Consider the following 22,110-nt stretch of genomic DNA (forward strand, 5'->3'; position numbering starts at 1 on the left):
ATAAAAAAGTTAGCTATTTAATGGTCGAGTTATTGCGTTCCACTTCCAGAGAAGCGGCAGATTCATTTTTTGTATCCCGTTATATAAGAAAATGTATAACAAGGCATATTTCCAAAGGCTCCTGTGGCGCTCCAGTGCTCGCAAATGATCCATTGAGACAAATGCACGAGACCCAAATAGCGCACAGTTAATCTACCCGCACACTCATCAGGGAAGTGAAATAGAGATACGTCTTTTATTTCATTCGTCTTTCTGCCCCACTTGGGAACTTGTAGGTCAAACTTTTCTCAAATTAGGGTTTGAGTTTTGTTTTTGTTTTTTTTAAAGTAAGGTTCCAAAAATGTCAAGCCTGCTTTAAAAAAAAAATCATAAAACACAAAGTTTTGATCATTCGCTTTCAGGTCAACCCAGTTTAAAGACACCGGACATCTATTTTCTATTTTTTTTTATTAAGATATAAAGTATTTTTGTCAAAACCTCGTGAGACCAACAACTAGTGAAACGGCCAACGTGAGGACTGTAAAAATCAAAATAAGCAGCAAAGCCTGGAGGAAAGATTGGTTCCATTTTCGAAGACAAGGTTCTTATTTAGTAAAAGTTATATATAGTATACAGCAAAACTATGACATATGAGAAATAAAATGCTACAAAGAATGAATTTGTGTAATTTCATATCATACTTTGTTGGAAAAAAATGAGAATGAATGTATTTGCTTTAGAGTACATTTAAAAAATACAAAAAAAATTGGGGGGAAAGATAAATAAAAAATAAATAATAATAATAAAAAATAAACATGGTTTGTTTAAAATAGTTTATTGCTTTCATGCAAGAGTGCCATAAAAGACCATCACGGAATATGCAAAAGTTAACGTTGTCTTTGTACAAATAAACGCTTTGAGTTTCATGAATCAAAGCCCAAACGTTTTTAGAAGAAATCATGCATCACCAACTATTCAGGATTTTTTTTTAACTGTAGACCTGTTGGACAAAAGACATATCAATTGTTTGCCAAATAAAAAAGGAAAAGTAGCCATGTAAAAATCTTCAAAAGCCAACTCGGCCGATTGTCTTTGTGTTTGGACTAAAAGTTGCAACTACAGATGCATAGTCAGAAAGGCTCCTTGACAAATGTAAACATACAAGACCATCGATTTTTTGCTAGAACCCTTTTGAGATTTGGCACTTTAATGTGGGGGTCAAGGTTTGGTACCATATTGTTTACGTTTAGCCCTTTTCCAGCACCCAAGACATCATCCATGACCGACACCCTATTTACAGAAATTATAAAGCTGCAACTGGCCCCAAACACCTCATTTTCCATATTTATTTTTAAAAAATAATCATCCAACTGAGATGGCCTTTTGGTTTAAAATGATAACTTACAAATTTATCATACTCCTTACCACTCATTTGGGACAATTCAGAAAGTATCATATTTTATGTATTTTTTTATATCTTTTCAAATTGTGTACGCCGTTCAACAACTTTTTATAGGCAAAAAATGTTTTTTTGTAAAACCGATCTCTTTTTACCCATTTCGGCTCTAATTCGGATCGTCTCAGTCACTAGTAGCAGACAAAAATGTCATCGTCAATTGCTAATATTGTCAGTCACTTCCGCCCTTTACACTATATAAATATAGCGTGTCAGCAAGCAATGTAGCCAGCCGTTTTTTGATCATTTCAAATTGTGTATGTTGAATTTAGTGCATACTGATTGGGTAACTCATCCACTTTGGAGAAAATTTTAGACTTTTAAGTGCGCCTTATGTGAGTAAATATGTGCGGCGTTGCATTTGTACGGTTTATTATCAATTAATAAGGGGAATTGCAATCATTAATAAGGGGAACAATTGGCTGAGGTTGACGGGTATGTTGTAGCGATCACGCTCACTCATACTGACAGTAAACAATGGTAAAAAGGGTGTCAAAATCCAACCATATTTTTGGGTAACAGTAGACAACAAATCCATTTTTTTTTTTTTTAAACGAGCGTTTGTGCACTTTTTTTAAAGACTACAAATCCATTTTGACATCGGGCCACGTAGTCTGTGTCATAGGTGAAAAAAATCCTGACCAAGTGAGGCCTAGTCGTTGAGATGAATAAATAATATCAACATTCAACCAAAAGGCATGCGCAGAAAAACACGGGTGTTTCCCTTAGAGACTGGCAGAGAATAAATAAATCTTTACATTGCACCCCCAACCACAAATACTGCCCACAAAAAGTGAGAAATAGGAAGCTTTTGTTGTGAAATTCCAAAACTTTTGAATGGACAAGTTGGTGTTTACGGTTGAGCTGATTGTGACTGGATCGAAACTTTCCAACAAAGTACAACTGTAAACGCGGTGTAAAACTGTGTAACAGAGATCAATCTCTGTGTGAAAATCAGCGAGTGTTCCCGTTAATGACTAAAGGGAAACTAAAGGATATATTTTATAGACTTTCGCAATTTAAGAGCTGGATTTGCGATCCAAAAATTTCCAAGGGAGTCAATTTGTCAGATTTTGAGTTGTCATTTTGAGCCTTTTAGGTCCGAGTTTTCCTCAGGCGTCCAAATTAATTATCCTGTAGAACAAGGGTGTCAAACTCCGGTTTGTTCGCGGGCCGCAATAACATCAACTCGATTTCATGTGGGCCGGACCATTTTAGATATAATATTTAGATTTAGATCAAAAGCCCTAAATATTCAGTTTTTTATAGATATAAAACTGTTTATTTGAACTTTTTTAGTAAGGGAAAACATCTAATAATCATTAGTTTTTTCATTTCAAATGGAAACATTTTTTTTTTAAATTATATTCAATATTAAAGTGGAAAACCGAAAATATTTTTATATATTTATTTTTAGATTTTACAAAATGCTTTTTGACCTAAAAACACCAAAAGAAAAAAATGGATTAAAAAATGCAATTATTGATTAAAAAAGGGGAAAATCAGAAAATATAATTTACATTTATAATCCTCATTGGAATTTGATCCTAAAACAGAAAGTTGGCACTCATGATTTACTTACTCGGGCCACACAAAATGATACGGCGGGCCAGATTTGGCCCCCGGGCCGCCACTTTGACACATGTGCTGTAGAGTTTTTAGAGCAATTATTTAATTCAATTGAACCGTTGAAACATAGTCAATGTTTTTCAGTGTTAGTGGCATCCTACTGAATCAAGTTCGGTCCTGGAATTTCACCCAAAAACGACATTTCCGTTTGTATCGTAAGCAGCCGTTTGCTCCCAAAAGATGTGAACGCTCTCAAAAACGTGGAGGGTCAACCGGACAAACGAAGAACCCCGAAAGGTCAAGTCACCTTCATTTCTTCTGCTTCTTGAAAATCTTGAAGGTGTGTTTCTTGCGTCCGGCCGTGGAATCCGTGTCCTCGCCCGTGGACCCGCTGTCCTCCTCCAGCGGGCTCTTCTTGGCCGACAACTGCGGGATGCGGGAGTTGCCCTTGGCCCCCGCGGCCCAGGTGGGCGAGGGGGTGTCCGGCTCGGTGGAGCTGAGGGAGCGGGTGGACTCGGCGGGGCTGTGGACCTCCGCCGCCGGCCCCTCATGCTGATGCGGCGGCGGCACTTTCTTCATGAGGATGGGGCTGTCGGGCGAGTACTCGACTGCGCTGTATTCGTGAACCCTGTTCCCCCCGTTAGGCAAACCGTGCAGAAGAGAGGTGGGCTTCATCAGGAGGCCTTTGGAGCCAAACGCCGAGAGACGGTCGCTCGCTTGCGACAGGGAAAGCGACGAGTCCGAGTCCGAGCGGTTCAGGTCCCTGCGTGAGAAATGGAAAATTACACTAAAAAATGAGGAAATACACAAATGTAGCTACACACTGGGACTAGACTAGTCTGTTCAAACGTGCAAAATCTGTTAGTTTCATACCGGTCAACCTCGACCAATTGCTCCCCTTATTAATTCCCCTTATTAAGTGAAAATAGTTGTTCACATAGGGCGGACTTAAGTTGAAAATTTCTCCCAAAGTGGACATGGTGCCCAATCAGTATGCGCTACAGTCAAGATTCTGTAGATGTCGCTGTATGACGCTGACTGGGTACATTGCTTGCTGACATGCTATATTTATATAGTGAAAAAAGGATAGAAGTGACTGAGAATATTAGCAATTGACGATGAGGTTTTTGTCTGCTAACAGTGACCGAGACGATCCGGATTAGAGCCGAAATGGGTAAAAAGAGATCGGTTTTACCCCCCCAAAAACTTTTTGCCCATTCAAATGTTGTTTGAAAAGAAAAGAAAACATATAAAATACGATACTTTCTGAATTGTTCCAAATGAGTGCTACATGGAGAGGTACATTGCTTGCTGATGCGCTATATTGACCGAGACGATACGGATTAGAGCCGAAATGGGTCAAACGAGATCGGTCTTACAAAAAAAACGTACTTTTTACAAAATAATTTTCCCATATAAAAGTTGTTATATGGCGTACACAATTTGAAATGATCAAAAAAAGTGTAAAATGCGGGAAAAATGTACAAGTTGACAGGTATGTCGTTTTCAGGCAGGAAGACGAGGTTGGGGGGGGGTGAAAATGTAAATGGGGTTAATGTGAAAATTTGGAAGAATGGAATCAAAACGAGACTGCCTTTTCAGCAATATAGTGGAACATTTTTAAATGTGTCCAATTTGCAATACTTATACTTGTACGCATACATTTTGTTCTCCACTCAATTGGTGATTTGTGGACATTTTCCATTTGAAATCCAGGTTTTGTCATCTTTTGCTGTTTTGTTTTGTTTTTTAGGGCATTTTTAGGTTCCACTTAAGCCAATGTTTGTAGACGCGGCCGTGGTTAGCGGTCACACGAGCATGCGCTGGCAAATAGATACCCGAAGCTGTCCCTACGCTCCGATTGCGTTTCCGAGACGTCGGAGAAGGTGAGGTCCGGAATTGGGTCCAAAGGCTGAAAGGAAGGGTGATAAACGTGGAAGGAATGAGGGCCGGAGGAAGAGGAGGAATGTGGTGGATTGGAGCCCGAGCTACAGTAGATGGCGGGATGGGACACGGCCGAGGACAGCATGGGCGGACACAAAGTCTCCAGGTGTGCGAAAGACTGGCTGCGAGACTCCCGGAAGGCGTTCCTAGGCCGGGAACCTGGGTGCGAGGATCCCTCCCCTTGCTGACCCTCCAGCGGGGAACCCTCTACCAACCTCTGCGAGCTCAGAGCCAGATGCGGATCCATGTGGCGCTGCCGCAGGGACATCATGCTGGGAGCTGTGGGCACAAAGTGACAAAGTTTGGAACCAGTCGCTATGGGTGAAAAGAGACCAAAAATATATTGGGATTCATTCGTTGCTCCGGAAAATGTAAAATGAGAAAATGGCCATTAGAATGTGTAAATATGTGACATAAAATCCCAATATTTGTGGTATCTTTTCCTCTTTATACGTGGAAAAAAATGGGATTCAAATGTCAGGTGGTACTACAGTGAACTCCGCCAAATGGTGGATGGACATGCACCAAAAGGAAAAATAGTCCATAATTAACATGGTTATTTTGGCAGTATTAGAAAATAAAAGGAGTATAATATCCACTCACGTCAATTTAATTGCTTGGTGTCAAAATAGCACTCGGTTGCAACAAGAAAAAAAAAGCTTATCTACAGCAAATGAATTAAAATCACTGTTTCTCCACCTATGAAAATCTGCAAATATAATCCCACAAATTTACTGGAGTTCACTGTAGATTAACCTTCACATGGTAGAAAACAACAATAATTTTACTCTGTGAAAGACATCATTTTCCACCTTTTCAACAATGTAATTTTCCAAAATGTGCATGTTTTTATGTTCTTTTTGGGACGGACACTAATCAAAATTGCTACTCCTTTATTTAAAGATGGAGCAGGATGAAATTTGATGGGTATAATCTGGGGATTTATTTGGAACAAATCTGTGGGGTGAATTATTTTTGGTTGCGGGGTTGATAAATTAGAATATTTGATTGCAGAATTAAACAGATAATTTAGGAGGTATATTCTAGCAATGTATTAAAACGGCTGTCTACAAATCTCCTACTCTGGTCAATTAAAAAAAATAACCAGAAAAATAGCAATTAGCTCCTGTTCAAAGGCTCAACAAATTGGATTTATTTGGAAAAAGCGTCTTTATACAATGAGCGATCTAAATAGTTATCGATTAATTTGATGGTAATCTTGGATGCCCGATTAATGAACGAAAATTGCCTTGAATGCAGTCATTTGCTTGAGTCGATCAAACAATTGAGGCGAATAAAAGGTGGTAAAAGCTGCCTTTGACAGTAGATATGAAGTTTTAATAAGAAGAAAGGGGTGAGTTAGGTAGTGACAAGATTAAAATCTGAATAATTTGGGTGTAAATTAGAGAAATGGGGAGGAATAAAAAAAAATAGTAATAAGGTGATGATTTGTCAGGTTGGGGTGGCTTTCACGGAGGGCGGGACACTATTGAAAGGTCGGGGGTTAATTAAGAAATGGCCAACCGAGATTTTTCCATACGGGTTGACAATCCGAGCATCCGGACCACAGGTCACTGGCTCGTCGCTCCAACAGCCGAGTGCCGTCTGCAGTTGACGGTGCGAGACGGCGAGGAAACGTGAAGAGGGTGCCGGTGTGATGTGAACGTGAAGAAAAGGGAGTGAGATAGCAAGTGCAATTAATGCTGATGAGAAGACTTACGCTTGAAGTCAAATCCTCGGCGGGACTTTGATGCAAAACTAAAAATGCTGTTAATTCGCTTTTGGAGTACAAACACGTTGGACAAAGTGGCCTTCAAGTCATCACTTTTTCCACATTTTGTTCAAAATTGGTCGATGTAGCTTCAGAAGTTATAATAAACAGCCTTAATTTTTAATTATAAGTAGGCTGCAACGAGCTAAGTTGTTGTGAGCGTTCCTCCTTCTGCTTGCTTTTCTTTAAAAAAAATAAAAACCTCTCTAGAAGGGTTAGAAACATGCATGCTGTTTTTGGAATGATGGATGAAACCAGAACACCCAGAGAAAAGCCAATGGCTCAAAGGCAGAAAATCCACACAAAAATGAACTGGGAGGCTTCCAGTGGCAAGGTTAAAAATTTGGGCCTTCCCTGGGTGTCCAAATTTTGCCCTATTTTAAGTATCAATCCTGGCAAAATGAACACACATTTGCTGCAAACACTTCACAAAACACTTTTTAGTAAGAAAGCATCTTTTTTTTTTACAAAAAAAAGTTTGTGCGCAATCCACACACTTTCATGCAGCAGGGATTAATGGCAGTTTTGTGAATTTTACACAAAGGACAATGTACAGATATGAAATGAGGAAACAACACCCCCCACACACGCATCCACAACCCCCCCGTCACCAAATGGTCACGAGTTCTGATGCTTAGACTTCCCCAGCAGGGTCTTGGGGGGCTTAAAGTACCGTTTGCTACTCCCCGCCGACGAGCCGAGCGACTCGGACGAACTCTTACATTGCAGCACGGCGGGCAAGATGTCCTCGTCCAGGTCGTCCATGTCGTCGGAGACGATAAAGTGCTGCGGCGTGGCGCGGCCCCCCATGAAGCTGGGGTCCAGGTTGAGGGCCGACGCCAGCGACGGCAGGCCGGGGTTGTTGACCACCGTGAAGCCGGTAAGCTGTTCGATCTGATACCAGCGGTGGAGGCGCTCGCGCAGGGCGGCCGTCACCTCGCCCAGTGCTTGTCTGAAGCGGATGACAGATTACAAATGCGGATTTAGTCGACATATTAGGTTCCTTGTTCGATTCTAGCATGTAAAAAATATTTAAAATGTGTCACTGGCTACTAAAATAAGCATTTAAACAAAATAGGAAACTGTCATGACTCAAATTCTAGCATTCAGCACTTGGGAATTTAATGGTTTGAAGCAAGGGTGTCAGACTCGGGCCGCTTTAACGTCAATTTGATTTCACATGGGCCGGACCATTTTAGATAAAATATTTAGATTTTTTTTTATAAATGGATTAAAAGAACTGGATTAAAAGCCCTGGATATTCAGTTTTTGTATAGATCTAAAACAATGTTTATTTTAGCTTTTTTATGTATTTTTAGATTTTACAAAATGATTTTTGAACTAAAAACACGGAAAAATGGATTAAAAATTTACAATTATTGATTTAAAAGGAGGGGGGGGAATCAGTAAATTTAATATACATCTATACTCTTCATTTTAATTTGATCCTAAAACAGAAAGTCGGCACTCATGATTTACTTTCCCGGGCCACACAAAATGATGCGACGGGCCAGATTTGGCCCCCGGGCCGCCACTTTGACACATGTGGTTTGAAGGAAGTAAATGAGAAAAAAAATATGTCTTTGCTGGTTAATATGAGAGTGACATTTAGTGACTTCCTGACTGTGGACATGTTAAGAAGGGGTAAAGACATTCCCAATAACCCTGAACTTGGTGGACACAATGAATGAATGTCTATTTCAGAGTGACAATCAAAAACAAAAGCACAATTTTATCTCCAGTTCTTGTATTTCTACTCACTTTGCTGCTAAAATTTTGTGGTCCACGTCATCCAGGGACGAGCTGTGCGCTACATGGAATGTCCCAAAAAGCGTGGTCCTCTTTTTCTTGATTTTCTCAGCCTGTGGAAACCAAGCCCAACAACAAAAATTGTTCCAACGCAGTCAAACATCTCATTTAAGCCTTCCAGTCCAAAAGGATTGGACATCTATCGGGTTCAATCGCAGTTGATTTCAAATGCAATCTATGTGTCGTACCCCTTCTTTGGCCACCAGGAGTTGCCTTTCGGCATTCTGCTTCTTGATGTTGTAATACTGCACCTCCACCTCGTGGGTGAGCTGCAGCCACTTCTGAAGCGATTCTGGAGGGGCCCAGCAACTTCGTGACTCCAGCTCCTTCTCCGCTTTCTTTAGAGCCATGCGCACCTAGGGAGGAGTTTAAAAATGTTGTTTTCACTTTTTTAGTAGCCATATTCAAATAAGATAGTCTCAAATACTCAGTAATAATACTCGTTCTTTGCAGAGGATAAAGAATATATGCCTGCGAGTATTTCTGTATGGTTTCGTACATTGTTTTTGTGTTCACAAAACCAAACCAAATAGCTTGAAACAGAAGATGGTCTCAAATACTCAGTAATATTACTCGTTCTTTGCAGAGGATGAAGAATATACATCCGACAGTATTTCTGTATTCCTTCGTACTTTTAATGCCTGTTGCGCTGGAGCTTTATTGCCAAACCCCCGATAAACAAAGCCAAGTGTGGATGTTTTTCAATTACTGTATAGCCAATGAGACTATGATGCAGCCAATCGTATGTTACAATACACATTTTCCATACTGGATTAAGCTTTTAATACCTGCTCAAGCTCCTCTTCGGCGTACTTCTGTCGGCTGAGTTCATTCTCGGTGCCCTCGCGCAGCTCCCTTAGCCGCTGGGCTTCCTGTTTTGCTGTGCTGATCTCGTCCCTCAGCTTCTGCTCAAGGTTGACCTTCTCGACCTCCACCGAGCGATGCTCCTCCTGGGCGATCTGTAGCCTGCAAGCAAAACAAAAACCTGTTATTATTCGCAGTGTTGTTGGAAGAACACAACACTGTATTCTGAGTGTCAATCCAAAATGGGTTTCATCATTCTTGTACAGCGAGAATTGTTACCATTTCTATTTTTATGGTTGCGCATTGCAATGTTGCAGCCTGTAGCTGTACATAGTGTATTTTCTCGCATATAACCCGCCTCCGCGTATAAAGCCGTACCGTTAAAATTGCCTTAAAATCGTTGAATTTTAGCATTACATTTTTTCATGTTTTATGAAAGTTTTTTTCTTGAATTTCATTCACAGACATCAAATTAATTTTTCATAAGCATTATCTTGCCTTATGGCATTTCGTCTTTGTCACCTTGCAGTTTTGTGCATGTCAAGTCTAATTTGTGCGCATATAAGTCGTACCCTGAATTCAGTCATCACTTTTTTTGCGAGAAAATACGGCTTATATGCGAGAAAATGCGGCTTATATGCGAGAAAATGCGGCTTATACGCGAGAAAATACGGCTTATACGCGAGAAAGTACTGCTTATACGCGAGAAATACGGTATATGTCGAGACTTTCGTGCATGTCAAGTCTAATTTGTGCGCATATAAGCCGTACCCTGAATTCAGTCATCACTTTTTTTGAGAAAATACGGCTTATACGCGAGAAAATACGGCTTACATGCGAGAAAATACGGCTTATATGCGAGAAAATATGGCTTATATGCGAGAAAATACGGCTTATATGCGAGAACATGCGGCTTATATGCGAGAAAATACGGCTTATGTGCGAGAAAATACGGTACATGTCGAGACTTAGGTCATGCACCACCAGAAAGCATCATTGACGAACACTACTGAACTCTCTGTTCAGCTGCTGGGTTAAGAAGCTGAGAACAGCTGTTGGCGTGCAATTATAGACCAGCACAGAGTGTTACTCAATGCTTGTGTACCACCACATGTGTCTGAGTTTGTATAGAGCATTCCTATTTATAGACGTGAGCATGACTTTACAAAAGAGGAAGGCTTTATCAACCGTGACTTAATTACCGAGTGCTTAGACACGCGCAGATGATGATTTCGTTCTGGGGAGCAAACCATAATAGTGCACAATGTGCTTCAGGTTTTTTTTTTTTTTTTGGAACAGATGTAATACTGTCCCCAGTCACTGAGGAGCGGCATTTCCCCAAGGAAGGCTTGGGTGGGAATGAAAGGCGATCCAGATGGAAAATGGAGGCTGACCTCTGCTGTACAGTGGCGATTCCCACTAAACGTGGCGGAACCTTTCCCCAGAAAATTGGTTCGCCATTCTTTCTTGCTACTGTTCTGTTTACGACTCATTGGACGCCGCCCTTGTGGACAGTCCTTGAGCGTTTTTTCCGCTGTCTGCGCCACGACTCGTCGAGTCACCTCCTCGGGTGGCGGGATTAGCGGCAGAGCCTCCGCATTTGAAACTATCATGCTTAACACCTGGTCTCCCTGCATTGAATCAGAGAGCCCAGCGGTCAAGCGGCGCTCTAAAAGGCTCCCAGGAAATCCAGCCTTCTCCCACCAATAGGGAGGCGGCGGTATCAAGTGGCCCCGGGGCTTGAGGCTATGGAAAGAGAGCAGCTGACGGCAGGGATCAGGAAAAGCAAAGGACATACTAAAGCGCCGCTTCCTTAGCTAACTGTAAAATTCCCTTAGTTGAGGCACTAGTTTAAATCAAGTCAAAGTTTAGAATACAACAGACCCTTGACTAGAAATTTGCTCAGTAAAAAAATGGTCAGTTTTTCCCAATTTTGCTTTTTCCAGGTCAAGGACAACAAACGCGAGACTATCTTGCTATCCTGTCGTCTGAGTAGTGCTTCGATAATGTGGTAGGAATTGGGTCAGGGATGATAATCTGAGAAATTAAAGGACATCTTGTTTGCTTACTTTCAAAGACCATCGGGGTGGTTAACGGCGTCCAAGCCCTAAAAGCTGATACCTAATAATAAATGTTCAAATTTCACGTCATGTGCATCTCATCCCATCACAAATGTTACGAAGACGAATCTTAAATGGACTGCTGTGTTAGATGAATGGTGAGCAAATCCTTAAAAGGAACATGAAGCGATTGCTCACAGGCACATTGTGGGCATTCCTTGTCGTATTAGCGGCCTCAAAAATAGGCGCTTCAATAATTTACACTGCGATGGCAATCGTTGCTGACCCAAACGGCTTATTCAGATTTTTTTTAATGTCATCAATGGACTTCAATGTACAAATATGAGGAATCATTGGGGTTTTTTAAGAACAGCAAAAAAAGTTTAAAATATATATATATTAAAAAGAAGAAAACATGGACTGACTTTTGTTGCAGGTCATGAAGACTTTGTTCGGCCTTCTGCAGGCCCTCCAAGTCCTTCATCGTCTTCTTCATGTGATCCTTAGAGTAGCGGTTCTGGATGTAGGCGAACCAGCAACCACCCATTCCAATGACAATGGATACCACCAACATGAAGTCCTTCAGATGGTTGTGTCTGTTCACTGTGAGAAACACAAACCAAAAGGTGTCCATATTTGAAATAGATTGCGTAGTCCTTTTTTTTCATTTGGCTACTTTTCATACACTGAACAAATACCATAAAAGGACACTTACACGCAGAGGTGATTCAATGTGTAAAGCACTAATAGAATACAAAAGTGGGTGAGACCTCAGATCAGGTTCCAACTCGCTATCAAGAACGACAGTGTTGTTTGCATTTTTCCCCCCTGAGTCACTCAGAACAAAAGGCAAGTTGGATAGTTGAATTCATTAGTGATTATTATTGTGATGAGTCTACCTTTTATCTTAAATTATATGTAAATTACCTATTATTCATTGTAATATTTCTTTTGGTTTGACATTTTATCTGCAAATGTGCATTGAAATAAAGTATGCACTGAGAAATTTGGGCTTTAGGTTGGTATATATATTTACTGTTATTTTAATAAAAATAGATAAAACATGTTTTCCCCTTTATTATTCATTTAATATGACCAAATAATGAATACCTTTTTAAGTAAATAAATATATTTTTCCCTTGTTTTTTTAATATAAAAGAAAACTAAAAATGTATACATACAAAATATACAATTATAAATTAAAAATTACTATACTATAAATTATCTAATAATTTAATATACAAGAGGATATTTACTTGAGATGTATAAAAAGAGAAATGGAACCATGTTCAGACTAAATGTCTTTAAACTGTTGAAATAGTTGTAAATGAATTTGATGATGGACTAGTTACTAAAAACACAAAGAAATGAGCCTTTTGCAATAATCTTGCATATTTCCATCTCTATGTTCATTAACATGTGTTGTCCCTTTCTTAAATAAATATAACTAACTGTAACACGTAAATCCCCACAATAGGCCGCATTTGTCTGCAGATTCAAATCCACTGAACTGAGTCTACATGACACCCCGCGCTAGCAACGAGTGCAAAATCTGCCACGGTGTAACCACGGACACGCAGCAGATGCACTTCAAATCGGCGTGCTGAATTGCGTAAGCCTGGTTTAATGAGGATGTGCCTCATTGTGAGCGTGTCTTAAAATGCTGCCTGCCCCATTTGCGAGGGAGCCACGGTGGGCTCCCAATGCTTGGAGAGGCTGTCAAAACCAGGCCTCGCTCGCTGGCGTCTTCCTTCCCGGGTTCCGACGCCCGCGGTGACACATGCCACGCGCAGATTCCGCTCGCATGCCGTGCCTGCTATGCAGAGCAACGGGTCAACAAAGTAGACCGACTGGCGTCACGTAGGCGTGTCCCCAGCTGGTCATGCTTGGGCAGATTATTTGGTGGGATAAGCACGTCTATAACGGAGTTCATATTTTCATTTTTTTTCACCTCAGTAACTGTATCTTGCTATTTTTCTAACAGGTAACAAAAACGCTTTGGAACTCATTTCGGGGTTAAAAGTGCAATTGTGAGATTAAAATTTTCGTTACAGTTGGGGTTGCAAATGTGTGGAATGTTTTCCGTCAAATTCCGGAACATGTATGTTAAATATTTATAGGAAATAAGCCACGGGAACTGAGTTACTGAATGGAGAACTATAGCGGCGTATTAAAGGATTTTCTACATCATTTGGGCTGCTGACGTTTGAGGCTCTGCTGTAATTGGTTGAGAAAAATTGACAAGCAATTCAAGTTGTGTTTGAAGCACATTGATGTCCGAGTCTCTAGATGCAATAATAACACACATTAGGCAGCTATCAAGCCTGATATTTTAATGATCGACGCTACCTTGTGGACTTCATGCGTGTGGCTCCCGTTTTTTTTAACTAGGTCTACAATGTCTTGTGTGTCTGTCTTTCTAGTGCAACAAAGGAAATTTCCCGAATACGGGATGAAATAAAATTCTAATCTAATCTAAGATCTTTGATTAGCAAGTATATACTCATGTCTGGCCAGTCAGAGCACGTTTAACTAGAGTAAGGTGGGGGCGCCGTGAGCGAGCAATGGCAGGCACAAATGCGTATTTCCACGTTTTATGCCAGATACGTTTTTTTCTTGAATTTCATTCATAGACGTCAAAACAAATATTGTTTAGAATTTTTTCCTGTTTATCTTTTCTCTATTTTGAAATAAATGACCGTATCAGCCGCATAGTTTTGCGTTATGGCGTTTCGTCTTTGTCAAGTCTAATTTGTGCGCATATAAGCCGTATCCTTGATTCAGTCATCATTTTTTTATAGTTACAAATATGGTGTAAATGCGAGAAAATACGTGAATCTCACTTACTGAGGGGTGCGCCAAACAGCACGGTGTCCAGAGATTTGAGTTGCAGCTTTTGAATGTGGCTGCGGTCCAGAATCTTGAGGATGGAGTGTGTCAGAGTGGTGTTCTTCACAGCCAACCTGAGAGAAGAACAAATATGTATGCTGTTCCCTCCCTTCTCAAAGTCGGAACATAACAAACATGGCGCAGTTTCCAACGAAACGTGACAACAACGGTCTCACCTGGGCATGGAGCTACCGTTAAAGCTCATCTTTCGGAAGGCCTCCATGTACTGCGGCAGCTCCACATAAGTGATGAGCCATTCCACCACCTCGTCCACTGTCCAGTTATACACTGAGGATAGAAAGAACGAAGAATAAAATATTTTAGCAGAAAAATTCAGAAACCATCTAATTTATTGGTATGTTGATAAAACTATTAGCAAGTAAATTCTGCTGTTTTCTTAAAATAAAAAACAAGTTTCTAAAAATAATTTATAGCAGAAACAAATTGCAAATAAGTGAATTCGCGATAATTGAGGGAAGACTGTACAAACGACTTAAATGATTCATATCAAATTCCGTAGAGTAATCCCTTTACATTCAAAACATTAATATTTTATTAGTCTGAAAGGATCATTTTTCGTTTCCCAAGTCATTTTTGAACATGTTCCGAAAGAAAATGGAGGTGCAATGATTGGCTCATCATCAGCAGGAGGTGATGAGTTAATCAAAAAATTGATAATCCATTTTCAAATTAAAATGACGTTTCCTAAATCAGTTAATCCTATTGATACTGCAAATAATTGCCAAAACTTTTGCCTATTTTGCATGAAAAAAAACAGAAACATCATAAACAAGAAATCTAAAGAAGACATATTTGCAAATAATATTCATTTATCAACATTCAGGAAGAAAAAATATCAAAGTTTTTAAACATTTGGAGACAAATGCGTAACTCTTATGTGTTGATTCACTGCTAATTGTTATTTTCTTAAATTTATCCTCAAATTGTGCTTGATCTTGCAATAAACATAGCGTTTTAAATAGAGCTTTTGCACTTTAGTACTTGGCTAACTTTCTAGTTGGATAAGAAGTGAAGGTTTACTTTGCATTGCAGCCAACAACCACTCGTAACATTTGCATCCGGGCTGCAGTCCCAAAAGAACTATCCAGTGTCATAACAGTGAAGGAGATTGAAATGGGAGTGGGTGACCTAACCAGCTCCACAGCTGCTGGCGCAAAGTCATTGTGTGCAAGTAGACTACAAGTGTGAGAAAAGGCATCCGGCAGAAATGGCGTGAAAGACACCATGGCGAGATAACATGACAAAAAGAGCCCGACCACAAGAGACTATTGTGTTGACTGGCTTGATAGAGCATGTTTTCGAGTGGGCTGCTCTTCATTCGACATGGCTGCAGATAGAGCACCTTGACCAGTACCAAGTGAGCGAGAAGGTCAAGTGGTAGCCTGCTAGAGCCATAGATTAGCCACTTGTGTGAACCAAAATGGCGTTTAAAGCGACACGTATTCCCAAATGGGACAAAGACCGAGACCAGTCAAAAATAGGTCAAATTTACACCTGCCTAAAAAAAGGTTGCCATTTTCCTGGTAATGCCACAAGATGGTGGCAAAGCACTTTTTTTTTAATTAGACTAAATCTCCCCAGAATTTCGTTTTCATGTTGACTCATAATCGTCTGTTCCAAAGAAAAGACAAATATGAGCATATTTGTTATTGATATGTAAGTGTGTATATATTTTAATGCATCTTTGCATAGGGGAGATGATGCATGTTGGTATATGATAATAGTAAGTTGGTTAAAAGATACTTTTAGATCAACTTTCCTTCTCTACAACACTGACAAACTGAATTTTAAAAACGTGTGGAAGCTATACACATTTTGAACAAAAGAAGGTATAACAAGTTCTAAAAAAAGAACACCCTGCATTTTCAACCTGATAAAGCCAAACCACACGCAGCCTTAACCACAACGTCATTGTTGCATTGGTAGTCGCTTTGGTATTGAAACTGTGGTTCGTAAAGAAGGTGCGAAAAAAAAAATAATAAACCAGTTCAACAGTTTGAGACACGTATTAGACACGCATAGGACAGCATTCCTTTTTCTAAACTAGAGAAACTTGTCTCCTCAGTCCTCAGGCATTAGTTGCAAAATGAGAGGATGCCTCACAGTGGTGTAAATGGACTTGCCCCAACGTATTTGACATGATTGACACCATTGAAACCTACAAATTAGGTTTGTAACTTTTAAAAACGAAAGGATACGCTGAGCCATAAAATTTGGAAAATGCGTTCAAAGCAAAATATGGCTTTTTTTCCCCCTGCGCTGTATTAGAACGAAGCATAGCTTTTTTTCACATTTCCAGATGGTTCAGATTTCGCCATGAAAGACATCAAGGGATTAAGCAAAGACTAAGTAAAATCCCACGAACTTTTCCATTTACAGAGCAATAGCATGTGTCCAACAACCAAGTCAGTACCTTCAGAGCCCTTCCAGGCGTTCCACAGATCTTCCACGCTAATGAACTGGTCATCCCCATGGAAGGTATTGTGCTTGGCCTTGGGGTCATGGTAGTTCAAATCCTCCCTTAGAAACTGCAGAGAGTAAAGTTTAGATTAGTGCTTGACGGAAGGCTGCTATTGTATCGGGATGAGACGGACAGACACGTGGGGAAGGGTGAAAAATTGACATGATAAAAGAGCGGTCAACCACATTTGCGCAATTATGTCATGCATGAAAAGGAACGCTGGGGTATTTCCTGCATTTAATGGGCTGGAGTTGCAGAAAATGTTCAGTACAACTATATATAAAAAAGGTCAATCAACATGCACTTTATAATAATAAAAAATAAAAAAATGCTGATCGCTAATGACAATGTCATCAATACTTTACTCCAGACTTCCTTATTGTTTAATCATCACACTTATTTATTTATTTACTTATTTATGTACTTATTTATTCCTTTATAGATTTATTTATATATATATATATATATATATATATATATATATATATATATATATATGTATTTATTATTTATTTATTTGTTTGTTTATTTACTTATATATCACCTATTTCCTTATGTCTAAAATGTATTTTTCTGTGTCTGTATTCTCACCCTCTTGCTACTGTGACAGTGAAATTTCCTGAATACGGGATGAATAAAGTTATCTAATCAACAACAACATTGACAGCCCTCGAAAAAATGACTATACTTCAAATTGTGTTCTGTCAAAGAAACTCTCTATAAAAAAAGAGTGAGGGAAATCCATGAGCTCCGTTTGCCTTCATTTTTTGAAAACTCTCGACTGTTGAAAAATGCTTTTCAGTAATTATGAGCGACATTCGGAAATCATACCATCGTAACGCAGACCTAGCATCGTATTCAAACGCTAGTTTAATCATTAATATAACAGTGTGACCGCGTAGGCAATAGTCACCTCTCCCTGGAGTAGTAGTTATATTTATTCGTATATTTTGCTACTCGCCATCATCGTATGGCATCAATGAGAAATGAACTCGTCGACTGCCGTCGGAGATAGCCGTCCAATCCGACATGTAGCAGCAGGTTGAAGAAATAGAGCAGCTGCTCTATGACGCTAGGTAATATTAGCAATGTGGGTCATCCTTGTGTACACGATGTTAATGATTGACGGAACCCATAGAGGCGAAACGCCACAGAAACTGCAAATCAAAAATCCTTCACGGACTGAGAAGTGACCTCCTTCATTATTTGATGACGAATCAAATTCCACGGGGTTGAAAAAAAAAATCCACAGGATTTTTGTTTGGCGCCACCTACCCCGTCTGTCTCGAGCACGTCCACATTGCCGTTTTTGTCATCGTCCATTTGCTTGTGGATGCTGCGGATGGCTTCGAAGCTGAGAAAAGGGTTCTCGTCCCGACACAGCAATCTGTCGACACGACAGAAATCTGAAAAAGACCACATTTTAGGATGCCAAAAGGTCGCAATGGGAGCGGGTCATAAAAACTGGATAAAGTTCCTCAAATTGTCTTGGAATCGAAATCTCGCCATTGATTCGTTAGCCTGACAGATGCTGGCATCGCTCCATAATTGGCCAATCTTTCACTACCATCTTCCCCTTTTTCAGCTGCTTCCTCCTTCCTCACAGATAAAGCGAATATAGGAAACATTGTTTGTGACAGTCTTGTGCAGCAAGAATTCCGATTGCTAACATCTTGTGGCTTTTTCCCCTTCCTTTAATTTTAAGACATTTATTCAATACACAAGAAAACAAAGATGGCACAACAAGGAAGTTACAAGTCACTACAAGAATCTCTACGTCGTCAACAAAACAAATTTGAGCCAAGAGCATATGTAGTATCTTTGTTTTGTTATTTTTTCAGGCGCCGTAGCCTGGTTTTGAACCACAGACCTTCCGTTCCAAGGACATCGCGAGCCACCAACGGTGCCAGGGCCGCATAAGCATTTCCATCTAATCTTTGTCTAAACACTAACTTCATCCACACAAAGGCATTTGCCTTGCAAACCTCTTGATGTGCAGATAAGAGATTTACAAACCAGTCAGTCTGCTTTTTTGGAAGCTCCTATTACGCAAGTTAATGGATGCTAAGGCTACATGTCTTACTTTTCCAAATCCATGTCTGGGAAGATAGCGACTAATTATCTGTCACTTTAAATAATTATCAATTAAAAACAATGTGTCACCAACTTGATGAAATAAACACCAACTCTGAAATAGACATCTTAAAAAAAACTGAAAGAAGTCAGACACATTCTGGCTTTTTATTTAATATACAAATCAGCTTTAAGGATTTGGCTGGCCACCAATTCAAGGTGGCCAAAATCGGACGGGATAGTCTCCAGCACCCCCGCGAGGATAAGCGGTTCAGAAAATGAATGAACAAAACTTTAAGGATTAATCAGGCATTGAAACAACGAAAAAAAAACTAAGTTAAGCATTTTTTAGAATTACCGTATTTTCACGACTATAAGGCGCACCGCATTATAAGGCGCACCCTCAATGAATGACAAATTTTATTTATTTTTTCATATATAAAGCACACTGGATTATAAGGCGCCCTGTCTATTTTGGAGAAAATTTAAGACTTTTAAGTGCGCCTTATAGTCGTGAAAATATGGTAAGCAGATGTTCGATAGATTTGGAATTGGAAAGGCAAGCAGCAATCGAATGAAAATTATGTTTTAACATTATGTATGATGAAGAATAAGATAATTTAGGCCAGGGGTGTCAAACTCGGGTTCGCGGGCCACATTAACGCCAACTCCATTCATGTGGGCCGGACCATTTTAGATCAAATATCTAGATTTTTTTTTAATTAAATTGGATTAAAAGAACTGGATCAAAATCCCTAAATAGTCCATTTTTATCGATCTAAAACAATGTTTATTTGAGCTTTTTTTTCTTAGTAATGGAAAATGTCTTTTAATTATCTTTTTGATTTCAAATGGAAACAAAATATTTTTTTAAATGGAAAACGGAAAATATTTGTATATTTATTTTTAGATTTTACAAAATCCCTTTTGAACTAAAAAACACAATAGATTTATTGATTTAAAAAAGGGGAAAATCAGGAAATGTAATGTACATCTATCATCATTTGAATTTAATCCTAAAATAGAAACTCATGATTTACTTTCTCGGGCCGCACAAAATGATGCAGCGGGCCAGATTTGGCCCCCGGGCCACCACTTCGACACCCATGATTTAGGCATTATTACATTATGGGCTGATCAGGTAAGAAAAAAATAAGCTGCAAAGAGTTTGTTTACTCACGAAAAGCTCCGCCTCTCGGATAGTGAAGTTGGCGTGACGGTGAAAAGTTACACCCATATCGCTTGGATTACGTACCCCAGGTGTGCATTGCATCGTGGGTGTTAAGTAATTCATGGGTAAGTGTAACTTTCGCACTGATAAACAGCCCAGCGGCCATTAGGGCAATTGCTTCCTGTCTGACTAAGCATTTTGATGCTCGCTGGAGAATGCGAGCCGGCCTGGACTATTCCTAGCATGGCTACATATAGAGCCAAAGACTCATGCAGAGTTTAAGTCCAGCTGCGCGATTCAAACTCGTCCAGCAGTTAACACCCTTATTTGGACATTTTTGGAAAACTTCCACAAGATTCCTGTGCAACTCTGCTTACCTGATATTCCATTATCAGTGGTGTCGCTCGAGGACGAACTGGGTTTTTCAGCTCGACTTTCGCCAATAAGACACAAGAAAAAGATCCACAGGGTTACCATTTTTTCCAGTGCTGCAAAAAGAAGAGAAGCGTGTAACTATCCTGGCAGGGAATCGACATTATTGGAACACTTGAGTTAGATTTATTTGTATTGTTTCGGAGAACTATTATTTCAAGCTGGGGACAAAAAAGAAATAAGTCAATATTTACTCCGCTTAGATAATGCCGTAAAGTCGCTAGCTTGGTTCATGTGTGTCTTAGAAACCTGTATTTCTTCTTCCAAGTGCACTTTAAGATGCTGACGATTAAATTAAATGTTATTTGAAGGCAAACATGGTGCCACTTTAAGATGACACCCAGCTCAAAAAGAAATAGTCAAATTTTAGACAATTAATGAGGTAAAATGATGACATTTTAGTAAAAATATATTGTTTCATATTCATTTTCCCCAAGTATAAACAGTACTTTAGCTTTCATACCTGCATCGCCTGGGCTATTTTGCAAGGAGCCTGTTGCGAGGGCTGTTAATGATTATTTTTGAGTGTTTTTCCTCAAAAACTGCCAAATGCTTTCATCTTATCCGCCAAAAAAAGTGATAACAGCAAAAGCCATGTGCTCTAGTTGCAGAACTGCTGTCAAGTGTCAGATGATGAGGAGGCAGCAGTGATGAAGTGATGATTGACACTTTTGAGTCCATCAGAATGGTGAACTCAATGTTAATTCAAGTTAATGTCATTTATTCAATTGGAGGAAAGGTATTGGAATGATCTGCTACTGATAAAAATCATTTAAAAAGGAGCCAATACCTTTTCTTAAAAGCATGATAAATTATATTATATTCGCGGTATTCAAATGTCGACCAAGTTAATGTGCAGATTTGTTTCCCTTTGTAAAAAGTATGATCTGGGGATGAGATTTTAACACACAAATGCTACCAGTTTTAACTTTGTGTAACGCGGGTGCAGAGTTGAAGCTAGCTTGCGTTTACAACGTAGAGATCAACTCAAAAGCGACATTTTCATGCTTCAAACCTCACGATCTGCATCGTTACGAGTTAGCGTCAACTATTATAAGCCATCGGGTTGACGTCTGATGGCACGATTGACATTTGGTACGCGTCTGGCGGTGGTCTTTTAGCTACTACATTTCAGCACATCAACAACGTAGCGCCCAGTCAACGGTGGACCAAACTTACGTGTCATGAGCGAAGAAGCGGCGTTCAAGTTGGTCTTATTCGTAGATGATCATCGCTACGATTATTTTTAAAAATGCACCAAAAGGCTTGGCAAATATTTCTCTGGGTCTTTCGCCCTAGGCGCAGTGAATAAGTGCCCACCCACTGGCCGAACCGAGAAGAGCCGCAGATTGTGAAGACAGGAGTGGAGGAAAGTGGTTCTTCTTCTACGCTTATTAATGTTGCCTCGTCCCTGCAAAGGGACGACCATCGCCAACTAACGTCTGGAGGATTTAGCAGATAAAAAGCGAGAGGTCTAAAAATTGAGATGGAGGAATAAATAACAGGCAGCCATCTTATGTCAGAAAGCTCCTCTAAATTCCAATGTAGCAGACGTAGGGTGATCATTTTCTCCTTTTAAATATTTACAAGTACTACACATTCTTGTCGTACTTGTAAATATATATCATGTTTTAATAAACTTTCTATTCTAGACATTTTTGTATTGAAATT

General features: G+C 39.7%; 1 protein-coding gene across 2 annotated transcripts; it reads right to left on the reverse strand.

The window, feature by feature from the left end:
* Positions 1-798: 798 nt before the first annotated feature.
* Positions 799-21,858, reverse strand: LOC144083482 (stromal interaction molecule 1-like). Of its 2 annotated transcripts, XM_077611382.1 has the most exons (14): positions 21,619-21,858; positions 20,385-20,495; positions 18,039-18,169; positions 16,716-16,830; positions 14,458-14,569; positions 14,240-14,355; positions 11,818-11,995; positions 9,317-9,494; positions 8,717-8,884; positions 8,481-8,581; positions 7,442-7,671; positions 6,473-6,553; positions 5,164-5,227; positions 799-3,767 (listed from the first exon to the last, which is right to left on the reverse strand). In XM_077611382.1, the coding sequence occupies exons 1-14, from the start codon at positions 21,623-21,625 to the stop codon at positions 3,314-3,316; spliced, it is 2,046 nt and encodes a 681-aa protein (XP_077467508.1). In that variant the 5' UTR covers positions 21,626-21,858; the 3' UTR covers positions 799-3,313. The 2 variants fall into 2 exon arrangements, with proteins under 2 accessions (XP_077467508.1, XP_077467509.1); XM_077611383.1 differs by lacking the exon at positions 6,473-6,553 and having other exon boundaries at positions 21,619-21,856.
* Positions 21,859-22,110: the final 252 nt, after the last annotated feature.

This window comes from Stigmatopora argus, chromosome 10 (genome assembly GCF_051989625.1).
Source record: "Stigmatopora argus isolate UIUO_Sarg chromosome 10, RoL_Sarg_1.0, whole genome shotgun sequence".
Taxonomy (NCBI): Eukaryota; Metazoa; Chordata; class Actinopteri; order Syngnathiformes; family Syngnathidae; genus Stigmatopora; species Stigmatopora argus.